Raw genomic sequence first — 19,568 nt, forward strand, 5'->3', positions numbered from 1 at the left:
AAAAGATAAATATAATAACAAAAGCAAACCAAAACTGTCCAAAACCAAGCCAAAGTGATATCTACACTCCCCATTTTCCGCTCCATGTCTGAAAACAGGTCTCATGACATCTTTCTGCCTCCTTTCGCACATGACTTGGTTGGACTTGTCACTTGTTTACAAAACACACACCTCCTCAAAAATCATCCACTTTCTAGGGTTTCTTTCCAAGACACACACAAACAGTATTCTCTCTTACTTTCCACTTTCTAGGGTTTCTTTCCAAGAGACACAGACTGCATTGCATCTCTCTCAAAGCTCCCTTTTTCTTCATCATCTTCCTTTTGTCCTTTTCGAGCTTCAACTGTAGAAAAAATCTCCTCTGCCGTATTTTGTACTGCCGATATAACTCGGAAATCGGTGTTGTTTCGGTGTGAGCTCTGATTTCGTTGCCGAATATCGGTCTTGCGGTATGTTTTAGGGTTTCGGAATCTATGTAGGTGAGCATGGGCTGTTTGCAATCGAAAACGAGCAATGTTCAATCTCCAGACGAAGAATCACTACAAGCAGAAAAACCAGATCTAGGTCTTTGATTTTTCTTATTTTTTCCTATTTTTTCGCCTCTTAGCACTCTAAAATTAGCTATTTTTTCTGTGTTTTTGTAGATAATGAAGATCCAGAAGAGCAAGATCAGGTGCCAGCCTTTAAGGAATACGCTCTTACGGATCTTCGTCTGGCAACAAACGGATTCAAGAGTGATTTAATTGTGTCAGAGAGCGGAGAGAAAGCTCCGAATGTCGTTTACAGAGGTAAGTTGGAGAACAATCGGTTGATCGCTGTAAAACGCTTCTCTAAGCAGTCATGGCCAGATTCGCAACAGTTTGTGGTAAGGCTTCTCTTATGATATTTTGAACTGTGAATTGGCATTTATGCTTTTTTAATGGTAGATTGGAATTTCTGTTTTGTTTAGAATGGTACATTGATATTTCTGTTAATTGAATTGAGAGTCATTTGTTTTTTCTTTGTTGGATGTAGATAGAGGCAGCAGGCGTTGGGAAGGTTCGGCATAAGAGACTGGTAAATCTGATTGGATGCTGTGCCGAAGGAGATGAGCGTCTTTTGGTAGCTGAATACATGCCTAATGATACTCTGTCCAAGCATCTCTTCCACTGTATGATCCTCTTTAAGAATGCATGTATGAATTTTAGACAATGAGATAGACAGTAGTAGTACAGAGAAAATGTTTATTAATCAAACAAGCATGATTTAGAGGCTAAATATAATCAAACATCAAGATAGTTAATTATTGAATAATGTATAAGCAATGATTAAAAGAAAATAGATATCTAAATGAATGTATAGGCAATGGTTTAAGGAAAATAGATATTTAAATGAACAAATTTTAGTATATACTTGTATATGATTTTTTTGGGTTTGCCTGCACCAATCCTCGAACAAATACTTCTATACGATCTACTTAATATTTAAGCATGAACCAAATGAATAGAAAAAAGCTTGCAATTTCTTGAACCAATCATTGATAACTGATTTGTCGCAATTTGATGGAGAAGTGAGATGATGGTTTACTGTGGATCATGTGGATATCGGTGATGCAATTCTCAACTCAACTCAACTATCGGTGATGCAATATGAGAAGAAAAAAATGGTGTAAAGTGGAGAGCATTGACCCTTTTTCTTGTCTCTCTGTTGCAAGAGAGAATGAATGGAAATTTTTTTATCGTTGTACCTACAACCAACTTGAAGGAGAGTGGGAGAAGAACGTTGGGGAGCAAACCAAACGAAAGGTGTCTCCGTTTGATTTCTACAACCCAAAAGAAAAAAATGGTGTAAAGTGGAGAGCATTGACCCTTTTTCTTGTCTCTCTGTTGCAAGAGAGAATGAAGGGAAATGCTTTTTTTTTTTATCGTTGTATCTACAAGGAGAATGGAAGAAGAACGTTGGGGAGCAACTCAAACGAAAGGTGTCTCTGTTTGATTTCACATGTGTCCCTTTTTTGGTGTAAGTAGGATAATAACCATAAGCATTAAAAGATATATTTTTTATTTAATAATTTTTTTAATTTAGATGTTTATATTTGCACCTCTCTGTCACTTGTTGCATATAAGAAATGGCATAGAAATAAACACATGAATAAAATGGATGTCTCAATTTTAATAGGACGTAATTGAAGGAAACGAGTTATTGTTCAAAAAAAATTTAAGGAAAAGAGTTGCATATAGGATGACCTTCTTGGATGCCTCATACGACAAGATGAAGTAGCCAAAAAAGATAGACACGAAAATAAATAATACAAAATAGCGATGAGGTACTAGTAAATAACAAAAGTGAACAGAAAGATAAATGAAAAATGACATGGAAAATTGGGTTTTTATTCCTTTTTACAATTTGTTCCAAAGCGATTGATTTTTTAAAACATGCTTGAACCCATGTGTATGACGGTTAAATTGTATTGTTTTTACATTGTTGAGTAGAAAATGTGCTATTTTAATATATTATGAGTAGATTTTGTGTTTTGTTATAGGGGATAAGCAGCCATTGCCATGGGAAATGCGTTTGAGGGTTGCACACTATATTGCCCAGGCACTTGATCATTGCAATACTGAAAATCGGAGAATCTATCATGATTTGAATGCATACAGAGTTCTTTTTGATGAGGTATACATCGTTAATGTAGTCATTTAAAAAAATGTAGGTTTTTGTATACCTGATTATCTTGTTTTCTCCAAAATTCCTAAAGTTTATATGCCTTTTAACCTGAACTTAGGTTGGCAAATATTCTGTTACCTCGATTCAATGGAATTATGGCAATCATCATGCTTCTTTCTCTGCACATTGATTGCCTTTCTGCTATCAATTTTGTTTATATAATTGTTTCTCCAAACATATATGTATTTTATATCCTTCTCTCTCAGAAATTGAAAATTCTGTTTTCTCTATCATATGGAAGAAAATGTGAGCACATCAAATCCACTTATTATTGATCTGAATTTGTCTTTGTCAACTCTAGGTAGATGTTGATCCTTGGTGTCCGTTAGTTTGTGATGCTTCCTGAGACCTCGTTCTTTGTTTTTGTCAAGGGTTTTAGTGTGGGTGCCGGATTGTTGTGCTGATACAAAGCCTTGAGCTCTAGGCTTCTTATATTCGATACCCTTGACCGGTGCTTACCTAAAGAATGTGATTGTTTAGTTCAATATTGTAGATGCAAGATTGTTGTGCTGAATACCTGAAACAAAGACTCTGGTTGAAGGATTCTTAGATTTTGTTACCTTTGACCTGGTTTACTTAGCCACAAAAATTTTCCTCTTCCGTCCCCACCTATACTGAAATCGAAATGCACACCGCAACTAAAACTGGAACTGTGTGTATTACTTTACTTTTCCATTTAAAAAAAATAAAAATGTATTACATTATTTTCGGCGAAACATAGAAGCATGTCGGCTCCATTTGAACATTTCAGTGAAAGTCCTATAAAATCAAGAAAATGTATGAACACACGTGCAAATGATAAAAAATTAAGATAAAACTTCAAAAAATGCTAGGAAATAATATATTTGATTTAAAAGTAGGAAAAATAATTATTTTCTTGTATTAAAAATGTTAAAAAAATAATGCATAGAATATAAAAATCATAAAAAATACAATTAACAAGGAAAATATATAAATAACACAATTCATACAATTGAGTGCTATCTATATATTACATTTTATAATATTATAACTATATTTCTATTTTATTAAAAAGTTTAAATTTTAAATTATTATAAATATTATTTTTTTAGAAAAACTAACTAAATCAAGGCATGTGCAGATTCAGCTACGCCTTGTCATATGTAAAATTTAGGGATGGGGTGGATCATATTCAAGTTAAAAAATTTATACTGTGTAGTGTATTAATTGAGTAGAAAACAACTTGATGAAAATAAAAATTTATATTTCGTAGTGGATCATATTCAACTTGACCGAAAACAACTTGGGTAGAAATAGTGAGGAAAGACTTGATGGCTAGGAACATAACAGAGAGCATGACCTTGGATAGGAGATAATGGAAGAAAATGATCCATGTAGATGAACCCAACTAGTGTCAGGATTAGACTTGGTCAATTTGAGCCGGGAGATCCTTTCACCTTCTTCATGAAAATTTTCTAAAGGATTCATTAGCCTACACCAGCTAGTTTGGGACAAAGGCTTAGTTGAGTTGAGTTGAGTATAGTGTATTAATTGAATATTATACCAATATGTGTTACAGTATTATATTTATATATTTTTTTGCATGTGAAATGTGGTGTATTTATTATGCATAAATATTTAGTGTATGTTATTAAAACCACTATGGGTAAGGTTTTTTTCCTTGTATGATTTTTTTTAGTGTATGCTTTGCTTATTCTGGGACATCCTGAAGTTTCATCTTAAATGCCCATCATTTGCGTATGTTTCCATGATTTTACAAGATTTCCACCAAAATTTGCATCTAAACCGATGTGTTTCCATTATTCTATACGTTAACATTGTTTCCTGAACTGAATGAAATTTGCTCCATCAAGGGTTTTGATAGGAAGAAATGGTCAAGGAAGCTGTTTAGAATTTTTTTTTTTTTTTTTTAACTTGAATATGATCCACCCCAGCCCTAAAAGAAAAATTGTGGAACCCAAAAATTAAACAGTTGGGTTCCACGATTTTTTTTTTTGGTAAAAAAATTGCATTTATGAGGAAACAAGTTTTGTTGTGACTCAATAGAGTAAAATATATTGATTTACAGGTTTAAGTGTTTAACTGACCCTAGCCTCAATTGAGTCAAGTTGACTTTGATGATTTCTTGAGTATTTAATTGCATTTTAATCTAATGCGCCTGTCTTCCAAACCTTATTCTTGAGTATTTATTTCTATGTTCTAATCTACAAGGTTGCTTATATACACATTAGGGAATTTCAAACCTTCCAGATTGACCAATCCTCTTCCAGTGAACAACCGAGAAAGTTCTAGGAAATGCAATTTTCTTTTTCAAATCTGTCATTTTCATACCTTTCAGACTTACTGATCCTCTTCCAGTGAACAATCTAGAAAGTTCTAGGAAATGCAATTTTCTTTTTCAAATCTGTCATTTTCCATTCATCTTGACAATGTTTGTTTTTCTACGTCATCTGTGTTCAATTGATGCTTGTTAGGCATGTTTATTGGATGGCATGGCATCAAAATCTTGGAAGAAGAATGTGTAATTTGCATAATTACTCAAAATAATGTTACCTTGTGCTGCATATATGCTCATAGAATGTATTTAAAAATGTTTAATTTTGTCTTCACATTTATTGATTAACTTTGCTAAAATACCTTACCACGCTATAAAACTTTCAAATTTTTTTTATTGAGGTTTGAATGTATTCTAGAATCTAGACCATGATTAGGTTTATCTACGTCTTGTAATTCACTGGAATTGCTTTGCTAAATTCTGGGCTACATTCTTCTAGAAATTACCTTTTTATTATATTTGGATAAACATATTTATCTTTTTATGTTTAAAAATAAATATTTGCTGACCTATGTCAGGAGGGTGATCCTCGTTTATCTAGCTTTGGTCTTATGAAAAATAGTAGAGATGGAAAAAGCTATAGTACCAACTTGGCTTACACTCCTCCGGAGTTCCTGCGAACAGGTAATTATGTTTCTATTGCCCTGTAATTGACTTAAATCTTGTTATAGGGGGTGTTCATAACTTTCCCGTATTGCCATTCTTTGATCCAAGTTTTTTTTATCATTAATATTTTGACTTCTAAATAGTTTATAACATGGTACTGATTTGGTGTCATGCAATATGAATATTTAAGGCATCGTTAAATGTCTTTCTCACTTCCATATGGTAATAAATTTGATGGACATCTTTAAACCGTCCAGAGTACTGTAAACTACTTTAGTTGCCATGGCTAGAACTGGGAGCAGAGATCATCGATTGTAGAAAATAAGAAATAATTAACTATTAGATTCAGCATCTTAAAAAAAAAACCTCTATTAGATTCAAAGCACCTAGGAAACAAGAAAATTTCAAAGCAGGAGCATCACTTGATTCTATCTAAGGACAAGGGAAATGGGATTATAGAACTATGTTGTTGGTCTAATAGAAATTGAAACCGTTCCCTATGGTATGCAATTGATTTTATGAAACTAGTTGATGGTGGTGATCCAAGCGAAAATGCCATGTGTTGATTATTTGTCTTTTTTTCAAATGGCAAAGTGAAAATGATTTATTCAGTAAATAAAAGCAAAACTTTGCCTCATATTATATTATTATGTAATTCCACAATTTCGATAGAAGATATACTTGTTGTTCAAGAATCATTCAGTGCATTTAATTTGGCTGCTCAATTTTGCAGGCAGGGTCATCCCAGAAAGCATGATCTACAGTTACGGGACGGTTGTATTGGATCTTTTGAGTGGGAAGCACATCCCTCCTAGCCATGTATGTTGCATTCGACTCCAAACAATACTTGGTTTGTTCTTCATTTTCCTACAAGATATTTCAAGACAACACATCTAATGGATCTGCTGATACATTCATAGCATAGAGTTATGCTGTTCCATGCAATTGTTTTGGAAAGGAACTTGTCACGCCCACAAGCCACACACATAAAGCCTAGGAACACGACAACGCCGTACACCTTCAAGGAGAACCTTACAAGCATACAAGGCTAACAAAGCAATAACAAAACCATTCATATCATATCATAGCATCCATAAAGGTCCACAAGTGCGTAAATAATCCAAATAATCAAATGTTTAAATCTTGCTCTCACTGTCCCCAATAAACCAATAATGAATAAAATAACATAATCTCAATAGTGCCTAAACAATACTCACTGTCTAATAAAAACGAGAAGAATCAACTAAAGTTGGAAATCGAAAAGTCATGCCTCCGCTCCCTCGTCAACACCACGAGGGTCAAAATCTGAAAATGTTAAACCATAGTCACCTGAAGCCCAGTACATAAAAACACACTACGAAAGTGGGGTCAAAACATGCAACAAAAGAGAATCAATAGGTAAGCAAAGATGGTACAAGGCCGCACATGAAATGGCTAGTGCAAGAACAATAACTAAGAAGCAAAGTCCACAAGGTCATATCTCAAAATACCATAACAAAAGGGAGTCACAATAGGGGAGAGAGAGAGAGAGAGAGAGAGAGAGAGAGAGAGAGAATCTCATTAAGGATAGTCACAAATCACAAGAGATCGTTGCAAGCAATCAAATAGATACGATATCACCCCAAGGTCACCGGCTTAGCCCAAAAAGCAAGTGATTTTACCCGACTGCCCACAATTCAAAACTAGTTTCTAAGTTCACATACATGTCGACAGGGCCAGTGTACAACACTCGCTAATCATGGTTTTAAATTTCCGCACAAAGCGAAACGAAATTCACATGAAGTCGTTTCTTTACAAGATTTTGCCAAAATTTTGCCGAAATGTCGCCGGAATTACGGTTGAAATTTAATTTTTGGACTTTTTACAAAATTTCCACTGAAATATATGAGATTTCCGCCGAAATTTCAACTGAAATCGCCGAAATTGACACCGAAATTTGACATTTCGGTCGAAATTAAAAAAAAGAAAAGAAATCATAATCATATTTTTACATGATTTCGGTCGAAATTTCGGCCCGATTCGGTTTTGGCGAAACCGACACCAAAACCGAAATTTAAAACCTTGCCACTGATGGGACCCAAAAGCCAACGTACTATCCCCATTGGTGCGGGCTCTTATAGTTCACATATATACCTAAGCCTCCACAAAAGGCGTCCACAAATACACAAAGTCCAAAAAGGTGTCCAATGGTCCAGAGATAGTGAGTCACATTGGTTTCACAAAGGTATTCAAGATAGTTGAGTACACAATAGTCGAAAGGTTCATGAGGGTTCCACTAGAAATCCCATTTATGGGGCACATATTCAATACGAAAGTCATAGGTTGTCAATGAGTATAAAATTTAATAGATTTCAATCAATAAGGAATAAACATGCAAGCCCCTAAACAAAGTTTAAGTTTATCAGAAGTTCCACATATTCAAAAAGGTTAAGAAGTTACAACAAAAGGCATATCATTGAATGGTGAATCGTATCACTAAAGTAGTACGAAATTACAGATCTTTATAACAAAAAGATCTTTCCTTTTTCCGCCTCAGGAGTCAATTACCTAACATAAACAATCCTTATTCATCAATTAAGGGCCTCAAGAAGTCGGCCAAAATAAAGAATCTGAAGTCCAAAATCTTCAAAACAACTCACAAAATTCGGCTGGTTCGAGCGCTTGACCAAGGTCTTCGGGCGTCTGAACACCTCATTTGGAAGCCACTTCGGGCGTCTTTGAGAATTTCCGAAGGGAATACACACTCTCGGGTTCTAGGGTCACATGCATTCGGGTGCCTGAGTCGGACGTCCGAAACCCCCTTCGGGCGCCCAAATACCCTAGATCGGGTGTTCGAATCTCGGAGATGTGTTTTTCGCGAGAATTCTAGATTTTCACCCGATTTCTCCAATACTTCAAAAATTCTTAACTTTTCTGATTGACCTTCAAATCACGCATGGTCGGATCCGATGGACTCTTGCGATGAGGGGAATCCACCAAACCCAATTCCAAGCTCCGAATTAATGCGAATAATTGTTGTAAAATAATCTAAGATTTTAGATTAAATTCCTCGAGACATCAATTTCTAAAATCACAATGATCCGATCTTAGGTTCGTTAGGGATTCCAGAACAAGGCGAACCCTAAGGAATCCAAGGGTACATCATAAACGAAATCAGATATCCGCTTCCATCTGTTCAATCACCAGATCCTTGTTTTAGGGTTCTTTCATACACAAAAATCATCTTTAAAACATAAGTCTTACCTCAATCCGCATTCTCAAACCTCAAAACTTGATCTTCCTATCTTTCTCCACAAAAATCTTCTCCTTGGGCAGAACAAACGATTTGGATTATTTTTAGTTTCCACAAAATACATAAGATCATATTTATAGCTTTCTTAAAGAAGCCCTAATCCATAATTACTCCTTAGGACGAAAAACGCCCCTAACTTATGAGGGGGACGAATTTTGCTGAAGGGGTGTTTTGAGTATTTACAGAACTTCAACTACTGTAGGATGGTGTGTCCACAATTTTTTATTTCCCGAGTTTGTACACTTGAGCGACTTCCAATCCTGGTTTGTTTAGCCTTCTTCATACAAAGACCCTTGTTGAAGTTTAGGTACTTAATCAGAGTGGGCTATGGTTTTGTCTTGCAGAAGACTGGATACTAGCAGGCATTGCCTGATGGTCGAACGGTCCCTGATAAGGCCAAGGATAGTGTGCCTGACACAATTGGCTATGGGGCCAGCCTCTCATGGCCTGTTAGAGGTGCTGCCTGATGTATCGGCACGTGGAGTTCAAATTTGAACTCCAACAGACGAATCCCAAAAGATATTTCTAAATACTAAAAGATATAAAACTTGGATCCTTCAAGTCAATTCCATTGAGTTCTTGATTTATCTATTGACTCTAGGCCGAAACATAGTGTTGACTTGAACTTGGCTCTGCAACTAGTGAAGGCTAGTTATCTTGGTCAAGTTTAAATTCTGATCCTTGTTGACTGTGACCAATCTTGAAACCAACTCCCTATTTTGAAATGGGTCACCCATGCCAAACACCTTAGCTCATAAAAGTTCATCTAGGTTTATGTCATTTTTTGGTGCCTTTTTTTATTAATAGTGCAAAGATTGTATTATGAATATGAAAGTACAAAAAGAGGATCATTCATCTACAAAAAGAAACAATAGACTATAAGAAGTGCTTCTCCTGGCCAATGAGTAGCTACAACTCATCTACACCTCCTTTTTCAAAATGAGGGGCCATATCGTTTACCTGCTTCATGTTCTTAAAGTTGCTTTAAGTGTTTTTTTTTGTACTTTTTAAAGAATTTTTAGTCTCATAGTTCTCTAGTATGGTAGAAGAATGGTGGTGATGCCTATACATTGATGTCTAGATTCTAAATGGGGAGATGATATATCTTAAGGGAGCGATTATACGAGCACAAATGCTCCAGATCCCATCAGAACTCTGAAGTTAAGCGTGCTTGGACGAGAGTAGTACTGGGATAAGTGACCTCCTGGGAAATCCTCGTGTTGCACCCCTGTCACTTTTATCTTCCCAAAAAAAAAAATGGGAGATGATATTCACTCTTGTTTTGGTATTGGCCCTCCTCTCGTAGATTTATTCTTTTCTCATTGGATGTTACTTTCATAGAAATTTTTCAACAATCAACCTTAATAGTTTAAAATAAAGAGTGCTAATGTCTAAACAAGGTGTGCAGATATCATATCTTTTTCAAAATTTGTCTAACTAAAATTTATGTTTAATTTGACCAAAGTTTGTTAAGCTTTCTAAGGTTTTTGGTGTCCCAAGAGGAGTTCATTTGCACTTGTATTTGTAATTTTGTAATGTAAGAGCCAGCAACAGGATTGTTTTTCCACCCATACTTGTCTAGATATTAAACTTCTTCTAAATCATAATGAATGCTACTTTCAGTTTGTTTGGAGTATCTGTCAGAAGCTGCTATAAGTTGTGATTGATGTTACTGTTAACAGAGAGATTTGAGAATGAAATGTTGTGTATTAGCCTACTTGCCCTAACACACACATATATTTATTATGAAAAGAATATGAAAATACTATAATGCCCTTAGGCTACATAAGCTTATTCTTACACTCCACCTCAAGCTGGAGTATGAATGTCATACATGCCCAGCTTGTTACATAAATCACTCAATCGAACTCCATTCAACGGCTTGGTAAACATGTCTGGAATCTGATCATTCGTTCGAGTGAACTCGGTTTGAATTTGGCCTGTCTGAATCCTGTGATGTATAAAGTGACAGTCCACTTCTATATGCTTAGTTCGTTCGTGAAATACCGGATTCATAGCTATGTGAATGGCTGACTTGTTGTCAGTGGAGAGGGACGCAGGTGAGGAGTATGAGAATCCAATCTCTGACATAAACGACCGTAGCCAAATTAATTCACAGCTTGTGTAAGCCATGGCCCTGTATTCTGCTTCTGCACTTGATCGTGACACAACGTCCTGCTTCTTACTCTTCCAAGATACTAGATTTCCACCTATGAAGGTACAATAGCCATTAGTAGATCGCCAGTCAGCAGGAGATCCGGCCCAGTCTGCATCAGAGTATCCCTTAATTCTCAAATGGTCATGCTTCCTGAAGAGAAGACCTTTCCCGGGAGCTTTCTTCAAATACTTCACTATATGAATCACAGCTGACCAATGTGATGTCCGAGACGCACTCATATACTGGCTAACCACACCAACAGCATATGCAATGTCCGGACGAGTGACTGTGAGATAGATCAACCGTCCTACTAACCGTCTCTATTGACCAGGATCTTCTAGTGGCTCCCCCTGATCAGGTGAAAGCTTGACATTCGGATTCATGGCAGTCTGTGCAGGTTTTGCCCCCAGAAGACATGTTTCTTCCAAAATATCAAGAGCATACTTCCTTTGGGACAAAGATAGCCCCCTTGTGAATGTGCCACTTCAATGCCTAAGAAGTATCTCAGAACACCAAGGTCTTTTGTGCTGAATTCATTCTGAAGGAAATCTTTGAGGTGTTGTATTCCTACTTTGTCATTCCCTGTAATAACAATGTCATTAACATATACAACCAGGAGAATCAAACCATCCTTGCTTCGAGAGCCGAACACAGAATGGTCTACAACACATTGTTTCATACCAAATCGTAGGATGGCCTCACTGAATCTCTCAAACCAAGCACGAGGAGACTGTTTAAGACCAGGGAAGAGTTGTGTTTTCCAGGGGGGCAAACAGGGAAAAGTTGGGTTTCTCAGGGGGGCGCGCAGGGGGCAACAGGGAAGAGTTGTGTTTTCCAGGGGGGGCAACCAGTGAAGATGGAGTAAGAAAGAAAAGAAGAAGAAGTTAGGGCATGGGCTTCAATGGAAGAAAAAGTTAGGGCATGGGCATGGGCTTCAATGGAGGAAGACAAGAGGTCTTCAATGGAGGTCTCTAGGGCATCGAGAAACCCTAGGGCTTTGATACCATGTTAACAGAGAGATTTGGTGATGAAATGTTGTGTGTTAGCCTACTTGTCCTAACACATATATATTTATTATGAAAAGAATATGAAAATACTATAATGCCCTTAGGCTGCATAAGCTTATTCTAACAGTTACATTGCAGGCGCTTGATTTAATAAGGGGAAAAAATGTATTGATGTTGATGGATTCATCCTTGGAGGGGCAATATGTTAATGAAGATGCTACTAAATTGGTTGAACTTGCTTCTAGATGTCTTCAGTTTGAGCCTAGAGATCGACCCAATACTATGTTTCTTCTCGCGTCAGTGGCACCTCTTCAAAAGCAAAGTGAGGTAGAATTACATGTCTATGTTTGAGTTGAGAATTTAGCTATTACTGTTATTGTTTTGCGACCTTTTGCTTTGTAATCGTATGCAGGCTTTCTTGATAGGTTTCCATTGGGGTGTGCAGGTAACATCACTTGTTCTAATGGGTCTGTCAAAAACTATGGTGGTGCTCCCAACCATCCTCTCTCCTCTTGGAAAAGCTTGTTCAAGGATGGATCTTACTGCAGTACATGATATCTTGCTTAAAACAGGTTACAAGGATGAAGAGGGTGCAGAAAATGAGGTGAAAAAAGTGTTTTTTAAGGATTGGGTTTTGTTCCTTGATGATCTCCAGAAGTTATTTCCTTCTTAAACTGACTGTAACTTGCACAGACAAAGACAAACCTTAAGTGAAAATAATTGACAAAAATCCATTACATTTGTGTTACCTTTGGCCAAAGAACACTTCTCAAGAAACATTTCTCTTGTTGTTGCTTTCCTTAAATTTTTATTCGTTTACTTTGAGTAAATGTGGTTTCTTTTAATTGTATTGCTTTATGCTAGTTTTTATGCCTCCAATCTCACATGGCATCTCTCTGTCATTGTGGTGTGAATATAAAGCTGTCATTTCAAGAGTGGACACAACAGGTTCAGGAAATGTTAAATACAAAGAAATTTGGGGATATTGCGTTCAGGGACAAGGATTTCAAGAGTGCCATTGATTATTATTCAAAGGTAAGTTTCTTGCGTCATTTTTTCCTGCCGTACCCTTTTTAGTGTTTGGGTTTGCTTTATTACTCAAAGGCATGTTTCACATCTTCTTTTTTTTTTCTAGCTCCAGTTATAACTGTTCTCTTTTGGCTTCCAGCCCATATCCCAGTTGGAAGATGCTTTGTCACGCAACCACATGATTGTGGGTTCAAGTCAGGATACCTACAAAAAAAAATGTTTTTTCTCAGTTTTCTGTTTTTTCACTCTACATATAACTAATTTCAATTCAATAGTCAGTGGTTCAACACTCTAAAAATAATTTAGCCTAGGAAATTTAACCTTATTCCACATCCTCTTCCATGGATACCTCAATCGTTGAACAGAACTCCAAAATAAAGTTGTGGTAATGTCACACTTCGGATGATGAGTCTTCCTGTATGTTAACATAGAAATGGAGATGTTCGTTGTTCATTGCAATATTTTATGTTGAGTTCATAATAAGATTGTTATTGGATCATATAGTGAGTAAATTGTATCATCTCTGAAAATGCAGTTGGTGCTGCTGATGCCAGTTCCTTCTGCCACTGTCTTTGCGAGGCGAGGTCTGTCCTATTTGATGAGCGACCAGCCAGAGCTCGCCCTGCGGGATGCAATGCAGGCTCAAGTGTGCATGCCCGAGTGGGCCACTGCTTTCTACCTGCAAGCCCTCGCCCTCTCCAAGCTCGGAATGGAGACCGATGCTCAGGACATGTTAAATGATGGAGCTTCTTTCGAAGCAAAGCGGCAAAATCCCTGGCGTGGCTAGACTCTTCTTGTTGGAGATTCCAGATTGGTACAGTATATTAATGGCATTGGATTGAGGGATAGATGAATGAGAACAATGAAATGGTTTGATAAGTGAGAGTTAATTTGAGTTATTACAACCAATGCAATGTTTCAGAGCAATGTATATTCATGGAAGTAGAAATAAGTAGCTGTTGAAACATTAGCATGGTTATGCTTTATGGTTTTCATCGCTTGCTCTGTTGAACTTTGTATTTGGAAAAACAGTGTTGGCCCTGAAATTGGCCCAAAGGCCACTCTCAAAGGAGGTTTTGTAAATTGAAGGAATGAAACTGGAGAGGAGACTATTTTGACTATACGAAAAAGTAGAATCTGGAAATCCTTTTACTTAGCTTAACTAAGTAACATAAACCTTATTTTAAGCTAATACTGATAATGCTGGATGCACACCTTCCCGTTTGATTGATTTGAATGAACGACACGGTGCTGTGCTGCGTCATCCTATATGATCCAAAGACTCTAATAGGCATCTATAATTTGTGCTTAACACTAACAAGGCCCTGTTCGTTTTAGATTTTGAGAATCGATTTTTGAGTCCAAAACCGATTTCTGGACTTGAAATTAGGTTTAATTTTGAGTCCAATAATCAGTTTTGGACTCAAAATCGATTCTTGAAATCTAAAACAAACAAGACCTACGAGAACCAAGCTGCAGGCAATCACTGTCTCGACTAGTGCTAAAGATACCTAAATTTTTGAGTCCTACAAATGGACACGAATGCGCAATCGAGGCAGTTGGGACCTACATGGTTTTGGTCTGATGGAGAACGGATATCTCATATCTAACATAAAAGGACTACAAAAATGTTTGCACTTGTTGGTTGAATACTAAATGTGGGCTTGATGGATCAAGGGCCTAGGATCAATCCGATCGAGATCTTAATGGCGTCCCCGGTCAGATCAACCGATCCGATAATGACCATGTGGCATATGCAGGGGCTTAGAGAGTTAGAGGTGACTCTTAGCATCTTTCTTAATATAATATAATTGGTGTTTAATGAGGGCTTTGATTGCGTGAAAAGTCGTTGCGTGTGAAATCAGAGAGGGGCACAAATAGCGCTGCAACTCGGGTCGGGTGGGTCGGGTTTTGGAGAACCCAACCCTACCCGAGAAATATCTCGGGTCGGGTATTTTTTCGAAAAACCCACGATTCCCAAACCCGGCCCTACCCATGTTAAATCTCGGGTCGGGTTTTTTCATGTTGACGTAATTTTTTAAGGAAAATTCTTGTTTGGCAAGGCAACTCAACTCATAGAAGCAGAAATTACACTCACGTTACACTTGAATCAAACAATGTTATAATTACACTCACATTACACTTGAATCAAATAATGCTGAATCAAACACTTGAATCAACTCAACTCATAGAAACAGAAATTACACTCACATACAATAACAGTGGGTGCGTGGTTTTTCACTTTTAACTTTTAACTAACAATAGAAAAACTCGGGTCGGGCCCCTTCAAACCCGGCTCGACCCGAAACCCATGAAACCTGAATTCAACCCGGGCTATTTTCAGGTCGGGTCGATGCAGGTCGGGTAAAACCCGGCTCGAGTTGCAGCCCTAGGTACAAATTCGAAAGTAGATAAGGGGGGGAGAGGGGGGGAGGGGGGGGGGGGGGAATACAGGGACGCTCCAACCTCTTTTTCAGGTTCGATCGATTCCAACCTTTTCTCGTTTCTTCTTTTTTCTGCAATTATTTTCCTTCTGGATTCGTTCTACGATATTTTATCTTGATTTGATCTGTATATTGCAATCTCCTAGGGTCTTAGGGTTTTGGGTTTTTCACATCGACGATCTCTAGTCGGCATTTTTAGGTTTTCTAGGGTTTTCTACAAGTGTTTTAAACACACACCCATTAAAGATGAAACAACTGCTTTTTGTTTCTTCTTCAGACAAATTTTCATTGAATCCTTTGAAATTATAAGAAATAGATAGGTGGATGCGAAGGAGAGTTTAAGAAACATTATTTTCACCTAATTCAATATTCATTAGGTGGTTGTGATTATGTTCTCATACACTTGTTATAGCTGTAGAGCGTACAGAGCATAACAAGATGACAACGGCAAGCCTCTGTGGAGCATTTTGTCTTGCATCTGATCTATGGAGTAGGGAAGTCATTTCTTTCGGTTAATGATTTGGAACATATGTTGTGTTGTGAATATTAGATTTAGATGATTGCTTGTTTAGGTAGAGAATGTAGGGCTTTGATTCTCTAGTATGGGGTGTTTATATTTTCTGATCATGTCTCGTGGGTGGTAGTGGTCTGGATCAGGAGAACCAGTTATGGTATGTACTCGATTGAAATATGGGGATTTAGTTTCAGTTGATGCCCTGATTCAAACACTATTGGTTTCATTGTAGCACTTCTTGATTTTTATTTTATTTTAATCTTTATGAATTGGAATAACATATAAACTTAGCTTTTTCTAGGGCATCAAATGTTAGCCATGGCACATGGCAAACACCATTTTGGAGGCTGTGGACCCTTGCAAGAGGCGGAAGTGCTAAATTCAATTTAAGGGTTCAAGTTTAATGCCTCATCCAAATCTTTCATGATAGGTTTCGCTTCAGAATGTCTACCATTACATCTATATATAGAAGTCCGGTTCGTTGTAGATACTTAGGGGCCGTTTGGATGCGCGGATTTTAGAATCCAGGTTTTTAGTATGAAAACAATGTAAAAGAGGGTTCATGATCAAGCTGTTGTGTGCTGTCCTGACAACGTTTCTTGGATTTTAAGTGAGAAATTCAGGTTTTAAAAATCTCTCCTGCATCCTGTGATTTCTAAAACATGGAAATATGGGAGGATCTGCCACTCTCTTGCTGATGGAAAGAAGGGTGAGAAGTCAAAAACGACGGCTGGTCTGCTTCTTCTCTTGTCTCTTAGCTACAATTTTGAAGAAATCCCGGATTCTAAAATCCGCATATCCAAACGGCCCCTTAGTGTCAGATTGGACACTTTGCGACGTCATTGGCTCTTTGCAGTTAAGAAAAGAAAGTCCTCTGGCGTACTAGAGCAACAACCCATAATGATCCATCCTGCGTTGGATGGCAATCCTCGGAGAACCATATAGAGCAGCAAACTAGGCGTTAACAGGCAATGGAAAACTTGAATGTTTATACAAAGAATGACGAGAATCATCAGGGCATCTTTTCTCTAGTGATTCTCCTAGGGTTTGATTCTTTTGTCTCAGGTCTATATTGGTCTGATGTGTAAATATATGATTGATATTGTGCTATGGCCACCCACATTGGTACTCCTCAGTTGGCCGACAACAAAAACCTCTTGTTATTGCACAGGGTCAAAGATAGGAAAATACCACTCCATTACCTGGCTTGCAGCAGTACTAGTCGATTCTTTGATCTTTCTCCCCACTTCAGCAAAGTGCCTGGAAAGATCATGTGGTTATGTTGAATTTGCTTGTGGTTACTCTAAAAAAATACCTTTATTAAAATTAATTCTTCTCTCACTTAGAACATTAAAAAAAATTCTTCTCTCATTTCTAAAACCCTAAAAAATTAATCTCTTCTATATTTCCTTGGCCTTCTCTCTCTCTCTCACCATTTCTTAAAAGGTATATTTGAATTGTTGTAGAAGGAGGACATTAATATTCTATGGATAACATGGCGCATGAGCCTCTGGCTTCTCAACAACTAGCTCGGGAATCACTTATTGCCATCTCTCAATCTATTCCAGATAAGGTTCTTGCCTCGGAACTGTTGCCTAACAACGTAACAAATGTTAATGCTGTTGACATGAAAGACACTGATGGAGCTGAAGAATATAGATCCAAGCTGATCTCCATTTCCTACACACAGTCTCCGGATGATAAGCTCTCACCTCTCAAGGAGCAGCTTTGAAATCCAATTTTGGGTCATGAAAAAAGATTGTTGAAATACACGGTCATCGTTTGTATTTTGGAACTACGGTGAGGATGCATGTTTGAGTAAAGTTTTAAACTTAAAAGATTGCATATCTACAAACTTTTCCTGCATACTTAAGGCCTTGTTGTACTGAGAAAGCCTTTTCTAGTCATATAAATGCAAATAAACCTTTGTTCTATATGCTATTTGCTCTGCCTGCTGCATCTAGTATGCTTTGAAATGTTTACCTTGTAATCAGGTTGAATTTTTAAAAGAGAAAAATGTTACTAAAACTTCTTATCATTACTTATATGGGATTATTAAAAGTGCATAAAGTAATTAAGCAGTTGCAAAGTAATTAATCTGTTGCATGCAACAGCGACTCAGTTTCCCAATTCATTAGTTAGTTGATGTTGCAGGGGCATCTGACCCCACACATATAAATCTTGTGCTTTAAGATTTAAACCTTTTATTAAAAAATTATCTCTATTAAGAGTGTAACTTAAGATAGATAGTATGTATAAATTTAACCCCTAGAATTCAAGTTGTGGAGACACTATTATGGCACAATTTTTTTTTATGAGTTGATATTATATTTTCTATTGCTTGACAAAAGTTTCATTGCATGGTGGATGTCTACCTGGACAAGCGTCAGTTTTGGTGTATAATTCTGGGTGAAGAATGGATAGGTTCTTGATCAGTTACCTTGGGTTACCTCTAGAAGTGGGTATCCCTTCCAAGTTGCTTTGGGATCCTATGGTGGGAGTGTGTGGAGAAGGATCTAGCCTGCACCGGAAGAAATCTGTTTTATATTTTGGGGGGAGAATCACTCTCACGATGGCCTTTCAATCTATCTGCTCATCTATTTTGTAGAAAATTAAGAAAAATCTTCTCAACAAGGATCAAACACGATGTGCTGCAAAACGTCAAAAAACGAGGTAAAGAAACACAATCACACAAGAAAACACGAGATTTGCGTTGTTCGGAGTGCCTGTGTCCATGGGAGAAGAGTTTTCACTATTTTGGTTTTAGAGTTGCAAACTCTTCTTTACTAAGAAAACACAAATAAAACCTTACTCTGATAAACCTAATACATAGAGAAAAATACCGAAATACCCTTTGATGCAAAACCAAAAATTAAATTTTCGTTCTGGGGCACTGCCCTAGAAACCCCGACTTGGGAGCACGTGTTGACGCGTCTGTGTCACGCACATTAGTCTGTTAGGGTCATGGACAATGCCAGAATACAAAAACATTTGCACAACATATCTCGTGTCCCTCTTCAATACTCACATTCATGTAGCGAAAAAGATTGAGAAGTTACAAACAAATTTCTTATGGTAAGGGAAAGTAGAAAGCAAAAGGACAAGCACCTTGTTAAGCAAGAAGACGTTTGAAAGCTTAAGGAGGTGGGGGTCTTGGTGTGGATAACCTTGTCTAGGAATAAAGTTCCCTTAGGAAATTGGTTATGGAGATCTGGGGGAAAAGGGAAGAGCTCTATGAGAGAAATCATAGGGGAAATATAGAGGGTTGGGAAGTCTAGAAGGGGAGAGAGTTGGGCCGAGGTATTGGTTGAGGACATGGTGGTCTGTTACTCTTGTAAGGGAGTTCCTCTTTGATTTGGTGTATTGGTCGAGTGCATGGTGGACTGTTACTTGTGTTAGGGAGTTCCTCCTTTATCCGGTATGGGTGGGCAAGTGCAAGTGATTAGGTTTTGAGCAGACTTGTGTTTAAGTTGTATTCTATTACGCCGTGCTTAT

The 19,568-nt window shown here is 37.4% G+C and overlaps 1 protein-coding gene, 1 long non-coding RNA gene and 1 other non-coding gene across 3 annotated transcripts; all 3 read left to right on the forward strand.

The window, feature by feature from the left end:
* Window positions 1-82: 82 nt before the first annotated feature.
* LOC143877226 (serine/threonine-protein kinase BSK2-like) lies at window positions 83-14,272 on the forward strand. The gene is made up of 10 exons (XM_077379150.1): window positions 83-564; window positions 645-865; window positions 1,015-1,150; window positions 2,522-2,655; window positions 5,542-5,647; window positions 6,363-6,448; window positions 12,225-12,413; window positions 12,532-12,690; window positions 13,008-13,121; window positions 13,651-14,272. Exons 1-10 carry the CDS (start codon window positions 486-488, stop codon window positions 13,900-13,902), a joined length of 1,476 nt encoding a protein of 491 aa, XP_077235265.1. The 5' UTR covers window positions 83-485; the 3' UTR covers window positions 13,903-14,272.
* LOC143878021 (5S ribosomal RNA) lies at window positions 10,032-10,150 on the forward strand. Its single transcript, XR_013250852.1, has one exon. It is a non-coding gene; the product is annotated as a 5S ribosomal RNA (ribosomal RNA).
* Window positions 14,273-15,548: 1,276 nt separating the features above from the next.
* LOC143876509 (uncharacterized) lies at window positions 15,549-18,007 on the forward strand. The gene is made up of 2 exons (XR_013250405.1): window positions 15,549-15,592; window positions 17,540-18,007. It is a non-coding gene; the product is annotated as an uncharacterized LOC143876509 (long non-coding RNA).
* Window positions 18,008-19,568: the final 1,561 nt, after the last annotated feature.

The sequence above is a fragment of the Tasmannia lanceolata genome, unplaced genomic scaffold (assembly GCF_043159265.1).
Source record: "Tasmannia lanceolata isolate RefF3 unplaced genomic scaffold, GAP_Taslan_0.1 ptg000005l, whole genome shotgun sequence".
In the NCBI taxonomy this organism is placed as follows: Eukaryota; Viridiplantae; Streptophyta; class Magnoliopsida; order Canellales; family Winteraceae; genus Tasmannia; species Tasmannia lanceolata.